The following is a 16,972-nucleotide window of genomic DNA, read 5'->3' as shown; positions in this document are numbered from 1 at the left end:
GCGCCTCAAAGAAAAATGTATAGGAAGAAAAGGTTATGGACCATATTGATAGAAAAAGAAAGTGCCATGATAAATTTTCTTGATAAATCTTGCCTCCATGGAAAACAAAACCTCTGAACCTCGAGAGGAAACATATCTGTGCTGTTATAAAGTCAGCAGCTGTCTGGATAAAACAGCAGAATTATCACTTACAGTACATAGAACTTTTTGAAGCTGCTGTCTCTTAATGGTCAATTTTATACAATACCCATAAAATAGTGAGATTACAGCTTCGATACACGGTATTCAGCAGGAAAATATATTTGCTCACAACAGCTTTATTCTGGCTTGCAGCTGGAGCAGAAATCACATTAAATTAGTTGAGCTACGTTGGTAAATATGCATACTGTCACCTTTGCGTGCTGGGTTTATTTTTAGGGTACACATATACCATAGATAATTTTTCTCTTAAGTATCTCAGCTTCACATAAAATCACACATTTTAATGAGCTTACAGCACAGGTGCTCCAAGAAAAAAAAATAATGGTGTTTGCCATTTATCTTTCAAATTAAATAATGTGTTTTTAAATAGTAACTTTTTTCATAATACACTTATGGGAACAACATTTATCTGTCACATTTTAAAAGATGTATTAGTAATAAATGTAAATTACCTTTGGAAAATCAGTAATTAGGCTCATCAAAAAATAAACAATCTGCCACCAAAAAGATAATCTTTAGCATAGTTAAGTATAATAACTGTTATTTGAATAAGTTAACAAATTAGGATAGATTGCTTCTAATTCATTTCCCATAGCATGAGAAATGAAGTTAAAGTATCAACTAAGCCCTCACAGGAGGGAGGAGGGATTTCAAGAATCTGGTAGGTAGCTTAGAGAGCCTGGGGTCTGGTGCTGACTTGAGGAGCTGTGGATTTATGAGTTAGGGTACTTTTTATGTGAAGACCCCACAGCAATATCCTTGCTGAATTATATTACACCTTCATTAATTGACATTTAGGAGGCACCTCAGTGTGCATATAGCTTTTGTATGCACTAAATTTTTACCTTTAGTGAAAGGGAAGCTCATGTGAGCAGTGAAAGTTGGTGTACAATCACCAATAGGTGAATATTGAGCAAAGGCAAGGGTGGAAAATCTGTCAAGAGTTACACTCTCTTGGGCTAAGTTGTTGTACGGGAGTGGGGCCAAACTAAGTATGCAGAGAAGTGTGCAGTGTTTGCTTGCTTTCTGTCTCTTCATGGCATTTCCTTTTTCATTCTCTTTTCTAGCACTCTTTTTTCTTCTTCCCCTTTCTTTTTTCCTACTCTCAAAACAAGTTATTTGAGGAAGCCAGATTATTCATGCCAGAAACCTAAGTGAATTCTTTCACAAAGCTTTTGAAATGGAGGCTGAAAGAGGTAGAATGCCCACTTCTGAATTAGAACGCATTATTGTAACTCTAGAAAATATGCAATTTCCAGTACATTGTCCTGAAAATAAGAGCTGCATCAGTTTTCTCCTTTGCTAATACACATTCCAATAAACGATTCATATTGGTTTGTAAAGGTGAACCAGTTTCAGTAATAACTGCCATGTTTCTTAATTTCAGGAGTTCACATTCAGTTTTCTGGTTTTCTTGGGGGGGGGGGAGTCGATTACACAGGAGGTGTGGGGAAGTGCCCATTGACAATTTGCATAGAGCCAGTAAGTTGTTAAAGCTGACTTTGACTAGACGGTGCAATAAGCCAAAAGACAGCACAGAAATGTAGGCTACACTTGTAATACCAGTTTTCTTCAATTATTTGGCACCATTCAGCTCAAATTTAAATCTAAAAAGACATGTATGCATAATTAATTTTATCAGAAAACAAATGTGAGATTTAAAGCAATGCTGTAAAGATGATAGAACTGATGCCTATAATCCATGCATGGACAAGGGTAAATAATATTAATTTTCATGTTATGTATATTGCTTTAGGCCTTAGTTAGGATTGAAATTTTAGCACATGAGATGGGGTATCACAGGTTAGGACTGAAAATATTTTAAATAAGGTAAACTAGCACTGCTACATTTAATAGGAAATAACAAATGACATATATAAATAATAGTTCAATATCTTTTTCTTCTCCAGTGCATATAACATAGCCTCGATTCTGAATTTTATTTAAGGTTAAGAATTATGATATATTTCAGGAAACCAAGCACAAATGTTTTCTAAATGAACCAGTTAGAATTGGGAATTATAAGCAGTCCAGGTTGTAGTCACCAAGTGAGGACCTCATTCTTCATTCCCCGCCCTGTGCAAATTGCATCCACTTCAGCTCCCTCCCCAATCATTTTTTTAATTATAAAAAGAATGAGGGGCACAGTCAATTGAAAAAAATACTACTGGCTATGGGGATAATGGCAGAAGTGAGTCCAGCAGAGGTAAGGCAAAGCTGATGACAAACATCAGCTGGGACAACCCTGGACAGCAATGGTGAATGAATACATGGCTTTTTTATTGTGGCTGTGCTCTGCTGGGTGGCCAAAAGGCAGAGAAGGAGGGAGTTGAAATGGAGGCAGTTTGTGCAGGACAGAAGAATGTGACTGCTTGATGCTGCAAAAACCATAAAAGTGGGCTAGTTTGCCAATTATGCAATTTTTGATCATGTGACCACAGGGAAGTTGCAATGGTTGCCATTTTGAGGACTCATCATGTCCATTTTTTCAGCATCTTTGTAAGTTTGGATGATCATTGAAAGAATGGATTTAACCTGACTGTCTGTAAAATGTAAGCTTAAAGGAGCTTACATGAGCTGCGGTGGCGCAATGGTTAGAATGCAGTACTGCAAGCTACTTCTGCTGACTGCCGGCTGACTGCAATTTGGCAGTTCAAATCCCACTAGGTTCAAGGTTGACTCAGCCTCCCATCCTTCTGAGGTGGTAAAATGAGAATCCAAATTGTTGGGGGGCAATATGCTGACTCTGTAAACTGCTTAGCGAGGGCTGCAAAGCTCTGTAAAGCGGTATATAAGTCTAAGTGCTATTGCTATTAAATATCATTTTATTATTGTGAACATAAATTCAAAAGGCACGCATTATCTACTAAAACAGTCACCACCAATACTACAATTTGTTTAATTATATGGTCATGTCACTAATAATATTCGGTCCTCAAGATTTCAGTACATACCTGCTCATGAAATAACATGTATGTGTCCAGAGACAGTTGCATTCTATCTCTTTGCATTTATGTGCCTTTCTTTGTAAAGAGGCAGGAGTTTTTCTTCACATACAAGAGTTTTTGGGTGTGGGTGCTTAATTTCTTTGCCTTTCAAGTGATCAGGTTTTAACTGAGTGGCTTTAACTAAGGCCTTTGGAGAGGTGACAAAATCTTTTTCAGATTTTGCAGTGCCAAAGGACTGACCTGGATGGTTTTCTATAGAGTCATTTGGAAAAGAATTCAAAACTGGACCTTTGTTAGAGGTCTCTTGATCGGAAGATTCACCAGGATAATTTTTTATATTCTCTGATCCTGTTTTGCTAAAAGTGCCTGGAGGATTTGTACCCATTTCATTAGATAAGAAAGAAAAGTCATTACAATTGGTGGGTGTTTGGTGTTCATCTATTAAATCCAAGTCCTTGTACTTGACCATAGTTGCCTCAGCTTCATTAGGAGCAATGTATGTCTGCTGTTCAACTCTTTCTTCCTCAGGACAGGCTTCAAAAAAGCATTCAATGTTTTCTGCAAAGTCCAGCGGAACTGGAGTACTGCTCTTTTCTTCATCATATTTAGTCACTTCTCCACAGTCACTATCATGAGAAGAGAGTGAAAGGTAAGAATAAAAATCCCCCTTTCTAAGTTGGATTGGCCTGTGAGAATGTTCTAGAACCTTTTCTTTGATCTGGGCTAATGAATGTGGAACAGCTGGCTCGCTTTCAGGCTGTGATTTGTTCTTCAAGGCTGTGGAAGCCATGTCAATTATCTCCATCACAAAATTATGCACTGAGCAATCTTCCCCATTTCTTTTATCAAAAGGAACTGATTCACAGTTGCAACATGAATCATGACTGCTAGCTGATGGGTTTTTTTCTGCTTCATTTGATTTTAAACATGCACAGCAATCACTAACAGGCTCACCAATTCCTGTTTTACTTTGTTGATAACTTGGAGGCAATGTTAGTAATGCTGTACTGTCTTCTTTGACATTTGAGTCAAATTCTGTGATAAGATTTTTAATACCCTGGCCATCACACAAAATATGATTTTGATACTCTTTTTGAGGACTGGCTATATTTGATAGTTGAACAGCTTCCTCATTGTTAATATGAGAATCTTTTGAACTATCAGCAAATGATTCACTGACAAAATCTTCATTTTCATTCTCTTTCCTATCTAATGTACTAACAGTTACGGCAGATGTTGAAATATGTTGTCCATTTAGACTTTCTTGAGTAACTGCAACATTTCCATTCTCCATATCATCTACTAAGCGATCTTGTAAAAGCTGAAAACCTTCATTTTTTGCTTGTCTTTTTGTCTCTGATGTACGATTCTCCAATACATTCTTCCTATTGCCATTATTTTGGGAAAGCTTACATATGGAATCACTCAAAAATTGTTCAATGTTCAGTGAATCTTTTGGTTTCAAAGTCTCACCACCTCTTAACTCCTTACAGCCCTGAATTTCATCATTCACATGATGTCTCCTCTTCTCCTTTGGCAAATATAATTTAGGTCTAATCCAGGTGTGGAGTTCATTCTTAATATAGTCAAGTCCTGACATTAAATTTGAGTCTTCATAAATATCCTCATCAGTTGCAATACTGGAATCATCATCTTCATCTTTCATGCCCAGCTCTTCCTCAGTCAAGGTGAGAGTAGAACTTGATAACAAATCACTATCATCTTCATCATCAGTGCAAGCGGAGGTACAGGAAACATTAACAATCATGCTAACGTTGATATCACTCTCATCAGCGACAGACCGATTGAGGTGCTTTCTGAATGATGCATTTGAATCTAGTACTTTGTTTCTGGGCATTATAATATCTTCAGAGCAGAGAGACAGGTCATCACTACTGCTTAACTCAGTGAGAGAAGCAGGTGAATCTTCATTGATTGAGGAGGCAATTTCCAAGGACACTTGGCCAGTCAAGGATATTCTTTGAGAAGTGCTTTGGAGGGTGATATCAGAAATGCTCCGCTTTATTTTTTGATCTAAAGGACTTTGGATATTTTCTAAGCGATTCAAAAGATCTAACGTCCTTTTACTGAGTTCTCCAACAGAATCACTACTTCCACTAAGGTCACCGGAATCATTACCGCTAAAAAGATCTTCATTGCTCTTGTAGGGATTTAGCAAGCTCTCTAAGGAAGTGCTACGATTAAGCCCATCTCCACTTCTAAAAACAGTTAAACCAAGCAAATCACTTGTCAGAGAAAGGGAATCTAAAGAAGAGCTATGAGATAGAGTTGAAAGCACTTTCCCATTTGTTGTGTCATATAGTTTCTTTAAATCTTCCACAAACTCAGAGTGTTTAGGATCAGCATCATTCCAGTCAGTTGGTAAAGCAAGCTTTTCTGTACATGATTTTAACTCCCCAGGCTGATTTCCAGATATAAAAGGAACTTTGTCAAAATAAAAGCCATGAAGCAAGTTGCCCTGCTTGTGTGCTTTTTCTGACTGAGGTTGCTTTATCATCCGTGGTAGCTTTAATTTTGAACCTTGAAGATATGAGTAGTCATAAAATGTAAAAGCATTGTGTTTTCCTTGTAATTCTTCCACACTCACAGAATCATGATGGGCACCATTGTCTACAGCTTTTGTTCTGTTACTAAACTTTGGTTCCGATGTAGTGACGTTATCAAGGCTTTCTTCCTCTTTCGGCTTACAATTTTGTTTTATGAGATCAACTATATTCCCTAAATCAGAATCTGAAATATTAGGCATAGAATTATCTTGTATTCCGTCACTATCAGGAAACAATTGGATTTCAGAGCTGCTGATAGCTTTTAGCTTTTTTTCACTGATTACTTTATTCTGACTTTCAGAATGCCTGGTAATATTTCCGCTATGATACATATAATTCTGTGGTTTTGCCAATGTGGTGCTACCCATTAAATTTGGCAAATATGAGGAAGCATCTTTATTTGTGTCTTTGTTTGCAGTAGTTGAAGGTGTAAGGCTGGAGTCTTTGGATGTGTTTTTCATGAGAGATATATGATTTTTTCTGGGTAGTTCAACATCGTGGAGACTATATACTTGGTAAACCTTTGCACCTGAAGAAGATGGCATTCTTTGGTCACTGTGACTGTCTCCATGAATGTTAGGGGCTTCTTCTTGTTTTGGATTACCATTATCAGATATTTCAGGTGGCAAATTCAGCTTTGTGTCATCTTGTTTTGCTTCAGGTTCAGTAAAGTCTTCATTAATACTAATTAACTTATTACTTATATCCATTTCATCCCATTCTAGGGCATCTTCACTTGTGCTATTTAGCTCCATTAAACCAGGATCAATAACATTCAGGGAGTCCTGTTTAAAAAAGAACAATAGAATTATCAGTTAAAACAGAATTATGGAAAAGCAGAATTTTAATTCATAAATTTAACATAACTGGAACATATAATAGGTAGAAAGCCTATTACTCATCAATATTACAGTGCAAGTGAAAGAAATACAGTAAATAAATATGAGTATTCATAGAATACTTAGATTTGACACAGGAACCAGGTTCCAATTGATATTCAGGTATGAAGGTGCTAAGTGAGGAATCCATAAACAATGGGGAATTCAACAGAGCCTCTAGACAGAACTTATTTAAACAATTTAATTAATTTAATTAAACCAATTTAATTAATGTAATTCCAATAACTATAATATTTTCTTCTTTATCACCTGCTAGCTGATCATCATTAGAATGAAATTTACACTCATGAAACTAGTGTTGGCTTAAACACATAATTATTACTTTGGGGCATGGTACTCTTACATTTTGCACATATCTCAGGGAGATAAGTAGCTCTCTTTCAAATCTCTCTGAACAATAGTTATACAAACAACTTAGCAGATCAAGAAAGAAGTGGGCTGATGATGCATATAGAAATCAGTTCAGTGACACTTATGTCACATGCAGTTTTCCCCGCTAGTGGTGAGGAATATGGTGGCACATTGCAGTCAGTATGCCAGAAGTCCAGCTAAAACCCAGATTTACTCCAAGAATTCTCAAGCTATTTTATATCTTTCAAGTCAATATACTGTTGCTGACATCCCATCAACTAGACGATATATGCAGTATACTGATCCACATTCAATATGCTTTATTCATAATGAAAGAACTATATCAAGTCCCCATTACAATCCATCAAATCTAGATTTTACATTCTGCAACATGAGTAGATCATAAAGAGCAATCAGACTGCTTAATGCTTGTGTGCCAGACAGGTTCTTATATCAGTTCTCTAGTTTTCCTATATTCATCTGGGCAGAATATTTATTTGAATTTCTGTTTGGTTGCTCGTAAAAGCAGTATTCAAGAAATTATAAGTAATAAATCTGTAAAGCAATCCCTTCATTACATTAGTTTCATATGTTGCTAGCTTTAAAAATATTCTGGAAAGTTTTTGAATAATGATGCAAAATTTTAAAAAGTTGTCTTCCAATTCACATTTGTCCACCATTTAATCACACATATACTTTTCTAATATTTTAGAAGTATACTCAATGGTGAACAAGAATATTGTATACTAACAATGATTAAATAAAGCTAGTAACTTCACCTATACCCCTTTTTTGACTTTATAATCAAAATGGTATGCTGGAGATTGGAATAAAGATGCATTTCTAATTTTCATTTCTCAACTTTTAGTCTATCATCTAATTAATTGCTAAAATTAAAAAATATTATCTTAAATATGTACAAATAGAGGGTAGACTATGTGCTTCAGTAGAGTTGGCCTTCCATAATTCTCAGTTAACATAGTTATTAACTGTAGGAATGCTGGGGTGGGAGAAGCTAGAAATGTCAGATTTATCTGACAAATTTCTTTTCAAGTAATAAGAATTCTGGCAAAATACAATATTTCATTCACAAAATCCACAAGGACTTAAATATTTGTCAGCTCAAATTTCATTTAAAAATATATTTTAAAAAAATGAATACATCAAGGCAAAGAATAATACATGATTCACACAAAATATGTAAAGGAAATAAAAATGCAGTATTACTGTAGACTGAATACAGAAAGAACTATACATTCCTGATTTGTGGTCCAACACATCTGGAAGGCACCTGGATATAAAAGGTTGGTAAAGGATTTCAAGGTTTTAAACTTTCTATATAAAAGCTCCATAGTTAACTCTAAAATGATGTTACTGGAGTTCCTCCTTTATTCAAAAGTATATGTCACAAGTAACTTCCATACATTTTAAAACTAATACCCTTCTGTAAATTCTATAGAGTTTGTGAATTATTACTCAGTCTCTTCTCAAATATGGAATATTTGTTTCTTTGATTGTGAAGATAACATTTGAACTGTAAACCAGCTGTTGCCAGCTTTATTTATTCTTCTTGTACAAATTCAACAATGCAAGAAATTTTAGCTCACTTATCTTAACTGTATAACCACTTTAATATAAAGGTTTTTTTGTCTCTTATATCATTTAAACTATGTAAACTTTTAAAAGATAAATAAAAAGATCCAGCCTCAGCAACAAAATTTTGCTGTAACCCATGTTAGTGTTTTATTTGCTTTCACAGGATCAAGCAAGATATTAAAGGGACCTGGAGGTATGATGCAAAGTTCGGACTGCAGGACTGCCCTTATCGCATCATAAATATGTTAAATTTAGTCACTTCTTGATACTGTAAATGAAGCACAGAGGATTGGCAGGGCCTCCTGAAGTCTGTGTTGAATGTAGCCTGAATAAAGCTCATGCTGTGAATAAGGAATCAAATGCACGGACAATAACACCTGGATGAATGAAGCTGAACTGGATTAACTTTGGAGTTTGTACTAAAACATTGCATGAAGCCACATTCTCAATCAAAGATGGTTTTAACTTGGTTTTTCTCTCTTCAGCTGTTATGGAAATAGTTGATGCAAAATAAATCAGAATGTCCCATTTACTTTTACTTATTTTAAAGTAAAAAGCAGAGGTAGTGCACCTATACTTCTTCACATTTACAATGAGCGATTGAAATCATTATCTTTCTTTTTGATTGTAGTATCCCATTTGATTCTGGAAGAATCCAGAACTTAGTAGAACATATTGCAAGTCATAAAATGGATAAATAATACTGAGATTGCTATTATTTAAATGCATTTAATATTGTAGAATTATTGCAACATTAATGTTCCACAGTGCTCTACTATAATGTTATATCATCAGAAAAAAGTGTTTTTCATTTAAGTGGTAGATATAATATTTTGGGGCAACTGTGGGAATTCATTTAATTCAGCGGGGCATCCAAACCATATAATTGGAACCATGGGGCACCCTTCATTTTTTAAAATCCTCTTATGGATTGTATTCACCTTTAAACAAAAATTGGAATGTACTAGACTGCTACACAGTTTGAACTAATTTTGGGGGAAAGGAGTCATTGATTATGTGTCAGTTGGTTCTGGTTTATCATTTTTATATTTTTAGTCAATTGCTTTGTAATTTGATTAATCATTTTAATTACATTGCAGTTGCTTCATTTATTTAATTGAATGGATCCTTTAAGGCTTATTGTTTCTATTTTTAATATACTTTGCCTCTAGTTCTAATAAATTCTACATTGTTTTTCCTTTTCAATAATGAAGTTCACAGGAACAACCCAAAACAAAGGGACTTAAAAAAAAAAGAATAATTTTAATAGACAATTGGTTCTCTTGATAGCTGCAATGGAAGATAGTGAGAGAACTTCACTTTTCTCATGTCATGCCAAGTTGCTGTTTCTCAGCAGACATCGGAAAGTTGTTTGGCATAAAACATTATCATCTTAATGAGTGTGCAAAGTATACATTTCCAGATGGAGTGGCATTGAGCCTTGGATTTGATATGTCAACAAATAGCAGCTTAGCACATGACAGTGTTAATGCTTCTTCTCTGCATGAAATATTTCAATAGAGAAACAATTATGATGGCAGGTACATAAGGTTTGTACCTTGGCAGAAAAAGTCTGCAGTGTCATTCTAATATACAGTACTGTTATAAACAGGACAATTTACAAAAGCAAAGCTTTTGCACCACATGCCTTTCTCCATTAACACAGTTTTATGGGTTTGAATATTGAATGTGTATATTTACTTCTTTTCTGTCATATTCTCATCATGTTCTAAATAAATAATAATGAGTTTGAATGACCCATTCAATCATAAATGTATCAGCTAACCTAAGCTGAAAGTTAGTTGGTTAGTTGTAATTTGATACGTTGTGCAGTGCAATCATAAGAACGACACTGTTGTTCCTTACAGAGGCTCAGTAATAGCCCACCACAAAATTAGATTAAAACACAAACACAGAGAAGGAATTTCCTCACTACAAGAATTCTGCATTTGAGTTAGTATACTGTGCATTTACTTCGATAAAAATGATCATATTTTCAGATCCACTTCTGCCTAATTCATTAATGTTTACTTGGAACTTCTTGTGTTATAGCCAGAGAATATCCTCTTCATTCAAAATGCAATATTATACTAATATGTAAAACAACAATTATGTTTTATTATGGCTTTTGAGAGGAAAAGGTAATTATTCTATCCCTAGAACAATTATAGTTAAAGTGGATACTAATTAGTAGCTCTGTTTATTCTGAAAGAAAATACAATTTAAAAGGTTCTTAAAAAAAAAAGAGTAGAAATAGTCATCATGTCTAAGGGATGTGATAGTAATAACAATTCCACACACTGAGATGGTATATCAGTGTAAGCCACTACTGTTTCTCAAACACATTGATACTCCAATTCCAGTGAATAATTTCCATAGAAAACATTGGTTATATTTCCTTTTATTTCATTTTAAACCAATTGAAATGGCAATCACCGGCTTACATGTCAAGTTGCATAGGTGGAGGATTTGTTTCTCCTGATAATACCACACAGTACATTTTTTGAGAACAGCTTCTATTCTTCTAGAATTGACTATTTGTCAAAGAGTTACATGTCAGGTACATGCATATGTGTGTATGCATTTTTGTTTATATATCTCTCTGTGTGTTCATATGCATTAAGTAGAATATAATTTTGAATTCAACAGAGCTTTGAGTGTAGTGAATGCTTTGTTTCAGAAAAAATGTTTTTATATCAAGCACATATTTATCTATTTGTGGAAATTTTATGGTATGCATTTAGTATGTGTGCACAAATGCTTCTCCCTCGATCTATGTAGCTAATTTAGGGTGTTGTAGAAGGACAGTAAATAATTGTTTTATTTGCTAGTATTGTAACCTTTTTGGCTAGGGATGGAAAGAGCTGTCAATGCTTTTTCTTTCTTCTTTCTTTCTTTCTTTCTTTCTTTCTTTCTTTCTTTCTTTCTTTCTCTTCTTCTCTCTCTCTCTCTCTCTCTCTCTCTCTCTCTTCTTTCTTTCTTTCTTTTTTGCCTTATATGCCAAAATAATTTGGCTGGAACATACTGAAAAGGGGATTGTTGGGACAGGCTTGGATATACAGACACTGACATTTTTGGGCCCAATGAAAGCAATGAAAGAAACATTTTTAAAAAGTAAAGACTGGCACCCAAAAAATAATCAACATACTCTCTTGAATGTACTTGTACTATTTACTTAACCTATTAGTTTTATCAAACATTCTGAAGCCTCTAGAAAGTTCCTTTGAATGTTGAATTTTTTGATGCTTATAATTTAAAGGTCAGGGGTATTTAATCTTGGCAAATTTAAGATTTATGGACTTCAACTCCCAGAAATTCCCACCAGCCATGGTGTAGATAGATATAAAGATATCTATGTTTATAGATATATATTGCTACAGTACTCTGAGGCAAATTCTAATATTAGTTTACTGAAATATTTGTAAGAGTATAAAAACAGCAATCATTTTGTGTTTGTTCTGTTTAGAAAACAGGATCTTGGCTATTAGTTTTATCTGGTCATTATCATGACATTAGCAGCAATGTCTCAATCCATCTTGGGATGCATTTTTAACAATATTTTTACATGATTGGTGCCAGAATGCGAAGAAGTGGTTTGTATTTGAATATTCATTCAGTTCAGATAAATGCAGTGTATTCAAATATATTTGTTCAAATTAATACTTTCTTTTTTCACTATGGATGTTTTAAACCCACATGCAACCTGTGCCTATAGGTCAATATACAAGGATTAAATTGAGATTCAGAGGCTACTATCATAGTTCTCTCCCATTTTTTCCTTGTTAATCTTAATGAGATTATACAGTTGAAGGCACATCCAGTTTCTCTATATCTCTGCATAGCTCCTTGTTTGTTTCAAGCCCTTGAGTTTGTAGAAAAAGCTTGTACTTCTTAAAATCGCCTTCCATTTCACAATCACTCCAGCCATGGAACTATAACTAGGCCGCAGAGGTCTTGGGAAGTTTGTGTGCGTGTGTGAAAGCACGCACTGCTGCATTTGTGAAAGTGGCACACACACGTGCACAAAACCATCCCCTGTCTCCCTTGTGTCCGCCATCATTTTTGCCAGGTAACCAAGCTAGAAAGTTTGGGAACACTGAACTGTAACAGCTTAGAAGTTAGGAGCTGGTATTACTGACAAGAAAATTAGTGTAGTTCAAAACATGCTATAGTTGGCAAGTTAAGGGTTGGAAGCGCTTTCCAAAACGGCATAGTAATTTAAATCATAACAATGGTTGAATACAAAGATTTTATGATGAAGTAAAATAAAAAAGCACCCAAACATTAGCTAAACATAAAGCCCAAAGGCTGCAGCAACTCTGGCACTAACAGAGTTGGCAGAGTAGCTGGTAGAGTAAGATTGATACTGATTCCCAAAGAAACAAATATGCTAGTCTTTTGCAGCAAAGTTAACAAAGAATCTTGTGGTCTCTTAATATCTTAACATAATTGTTGTAGAATAAACTTCCTTTCACAGACTACACAGATAAGGGCATAATAAACCATTAAGGTTAAAAAAACCAGCAACAATATTGTAATTTTTTTTATCCTTCCTCATAGGCTAAAAGTATTGCAAAAAAAAGTAAATAACCAACATGATTTCTTGTTACTGATATAAATGATACTATGACACAATATTCCATAATGTTATTTAAGAAGTATATTAAATGTGCATACAGTACTTGTGCAGGCTAAACTTGTAGATTGAAGCCACTGATCAAGTTTGTACCTCTTTTCCAAAATTGACTTTTTCAAACACAAAACTTGCTATACTGCTGAGCGAACCTCCTACAGAGGGAATGGCTCTATAAACTTTAGGAACTCATTTATTATGTTGCTCGATCAGACACTGCATTTATTCACACAGTACTTTTATAAAGCTGAGCTTTCATTAGAGCCATTGGGAGGCCCAAGTCTTTTTCTCTTAACTTGAGAAGGTGAAGCTCAAACAGATAATTAACCATGCAACAATGAGGAGGCTTGCCGAGTAAGCAGTAGTGTGAAAACAGTTACTCCTCACAAAAGAGGGGAAATTAGCTGGCTGGATAAAAGAGGAAGTGTCAGACTGGAAGACTGAAACACAGAAAGGAGGACTGCCAGCCTAAGCAGATAGCTCTGATGCATCATTAATGCCATTTTTTAATACCTAAACTCCACAGCTGTCCTAATCCAAATGCATTTCAAACACCGCCCATCATGAGGAACGAAGATACCACACTGAAACGATTGCCCTTAAACTTCCCATGTTCCTCTTTTTAATCGTTGTCAAAAATTGCCAACAGCGAAATGTCACAAGCTCTCAGTGCAGCATCTTTGTTCACTATGCCAGGGCAAACAGAACTTCTGAAAGAGAGAAATTCACTATCTTCATTATAACAAAACATATCGTATTTTTCCTCGTGAAGACTAATCTCTCCAGAAACAGAAAGTTAGGTTTGATTCTGTTGTTTTCATACAGAACAGATTTAATTGTGTGTACCGTATTCCTTTTCTAAATTACTTTATCTAGAACGATGTTCCCTGAAGCAGGCTCCCGCCCCCTCTTTTTGGCAGAGGTTCAGGTGCATGCAGTGCCAAAAGAAATAGAATAAACAAACACTGCTTAATGCAGCTGGCTAGGTAATTTACATATTACTGCACACCAAACATGGAGACCTGAATATGGATTAGAGCTCCTGTTATGACACAAATGCTATATAGATAAAGAAAATGAAAATTCTAGCTACCCCTCAATTTACCGTTCTCAAGAGTGACATTTTTCTGGGCAATATATGTAGAAACATGTATGTGCATTTTAGGAATACATTAACATCCACAAAAGAAAATTATTGGGCAGAAAAATATATATGAGAAAATTGATACTCTGGGTGTTTCTTCATAGCCTTGTACAGGAATTTACCTGCAATACCTGTAGGATTAAACCAGGAGTCATATAGAAGCTTCTCATCAGCCCAGCTATTTTATAGTTCTTTGTTAATTTTGTGGGAAGATCTCAAAACAAGCCTACGTCACTGAGGATATTTATTAAGCACCCTTAAAGCTCATGAATGTCTGCTCATACTCATTGGTATTGGAAATGTTGTAACATGCAATCTTAAGTTTCCTAGAGAATGTCAGAATGAAATTAGTTAATAAAAAAATGTAAGTACCACTTATTTATTAATTTATTTTAATTTATGCTTCAGTGTATTGTGAGTTAATAAAAGCATTGAGCAAAATACAAAACAAGTAAGACATCTGTCTTGATAGCATTTTGTATCAGGAACGGACATATTTATTAACTTAATCAAATTTGAGATCAAATATATGGCCTGTATAATCCAGTACATAGCTGCAAAATCAGTTTAATTAATTCAATGAGAAAAACCTTTTAGTAAATATTCTCTAGAAGTTCAAGGCAGCTTAGCAATGTCTCTGTGTGTGTGTGTGTGCGTGTGTGTTTTCTTCATTTTATTCCCTCCATAACAACCCTGTAAGGTAGGATAGATTGAGAGATATTGACTGATCCCAAAAAAATCCAGTATTTCTGTAAAGTTTGATGACTCATATCTAAAAAGAACAGCTATAGAATAAACCATATGTGAAAAAGATGCAATTAAAGACATTTTGAATCTAAGCCAAATAAATGTGTGTTTAAAGAAGATGGATACTTCAGAATGCTATGATGTACAGCTTTGACTTGATCCAGCAAGGGTGTTTTTCAGTTCATAATGCATCTAACACTAGGACAATACAAGACACACACACACACACACACACACACACACACACACACACACACACACACACACAGAGTCCTCCAACTATGAGACCTTTTAGAGGATTGCATATGTTGCATATGTGCGTGTACATTCCCCGGAGGAGCAAATATTACTGACGGAAATTTTCGCTTACCAGGCTAGGAGAAAAAGGATTGAATTCCAGAGCCCTTGTACTTACTATAGTTTGACCCTCAGACAACTATGATAATGAGCAGTCTACAGCAGAGGATGCCATAACATTTGAGTGCCTAACAACTCAGATTATGCGATTCTTCCAAAATATTTTTTACTGCGGTCTGTGCAATTAGTGCAACAGTAGTCAGGTTAAACCTTTGGCATTACTGGAACGTAATAAGTGGAGATTATTTGTAGAGAATTCTCACTGCGTGTTTTTTGTTCTAAGTTTTACATGAGTTTACAAAAACTTTTTCAAAAGTTCTATACTTTTTCTTTCTCCATTAGTTCCTTCTGTTCAAAATAATTACCTAATTTGCCATTGAGTCATTTAATTAGGGATTGTCCATACTAAGTGACAACTTATACAAATAACAAAACGATGGCTCTTCCATTTGTCTCCTTAGTAGATTTCTCCCCCTCCCCCCAAAAAAGTATGTAATGACCATCAGACCACTTATTTGTTTTGCTTTTTCTTAAGGGAAAAGGAAAGAACAGGGACACCATTAGGAGCAACTTTACCAAGGCGTGTTTTCTTTTCCCGAAAAGCACAAAAGGAGAAGTGGATGAGGATATCGGCTTAGCGGCAATGCATCATTTTAACACATTTTGTTTTCCAGGTTTGCTTTTCATTCATTATAAAGAATCTGGGATTTTTCCCAACGTCTCTCAAATGGCACTTTCAACAGCCTCTTTAACTCCTAAGAATAAGCAGCCAAGAGAAAAGGAAAGAAAATGCTTGGTAGTTTTCTTTTTTTTAAAAATAAGCTGTCTCACTACTGCAGATTTTTCCAAGTTCTTACAACTCTAATTAAAATGTGGTAATTGGTTATGTTACCTCAATTACCATGATGCATGGACACTGATGCAGAGCGACACCAATTGAATCCCTTGGGTGTTATACCCTAAGGCCATCCCATTTATTGTGGCCTTATTATTTTCAATTATGTGCCTGGATGTACAGCATACTTTCAAAGCCAACACACATGGGAATTGTGCTGGACACACAGAACAGTGTACTTACAGAAATGTTCAGCGGTAGATAAAAATTTGCATGATGGAATGGAAGTGCTTCTCAAAACTACATGAATAATACGAGTCAGGAATATTATACAGAATCAGTAACAGGCTATCAGGCTATTCCAAATTGATAATGCTGCTTCAGAATTCCTGTGTCTCTGTTGGGAATTAGTAACTTGTAGATTGCAACAGAAAAAAAACAAGCAGGTTTTATCTGATATAAATTTGAAGTCTAGGTCAGTGAAATCAAAGAATAGGAAAGGACAAAATTCCTTTCAAAAGTCCACTAGAATTGCTGTCCAATAAGTTTAAATAAATAAGAATAATAACATCTTTACTTTGTAGGGTTTTTTTCCTTAATTCATTCTCAGATTTATGTTGGGAATGAGTGGTTAAATAAATAAAATGTATTTTTATATTTCAAAATGTATTTAAGGAGCAATCTTATGCAAACT

At 35.0% G+C, this 16,972-nt stretch overlaps 1 protein-coding gene across 1 annotated transcript in view; it reads right to left on the bottom strand.

Moving 5' to 3' along the window:
- Positions 1 to 3,198: 3,198 nt before the first annotated feature.
- AKAP6 (A-kinase anchoring protein 6) overlaps positions 3,199 to 16,972 on the bottom strand; it is a 227,767-nt gene continuing 213,993 nt past the window's right edge. Inside the window, 1 exon segment of the mRNA XM_032213685.1 lies at positions 3,199 to 6,501. Within this exon segment, the coding sequence (XP_032069576.1) occupies positions 3,199 to 6,501 (3,303 nt within the window).

The sequence above is a fragment of the Thamnophis elegans genome, chromosome 1, assembly GCF_009769535.1.
Source record: "Thamnophis elegans isolate rThaEle1 chromosome 1, rThaEle1.pri, whole genome shotgun sequence".
Lineage (NCBI taxonomy): Eukaryota > Metazoa > Chordata > Lepidosauria > Squamata > Colubridae > Thamnophis > Thamnophis elegans.
The sequence above is the reverse complement of the archived record's forward strand: the minus strand, read 5'-3'. Positions and strand labels throughout refer to the sequence as shown.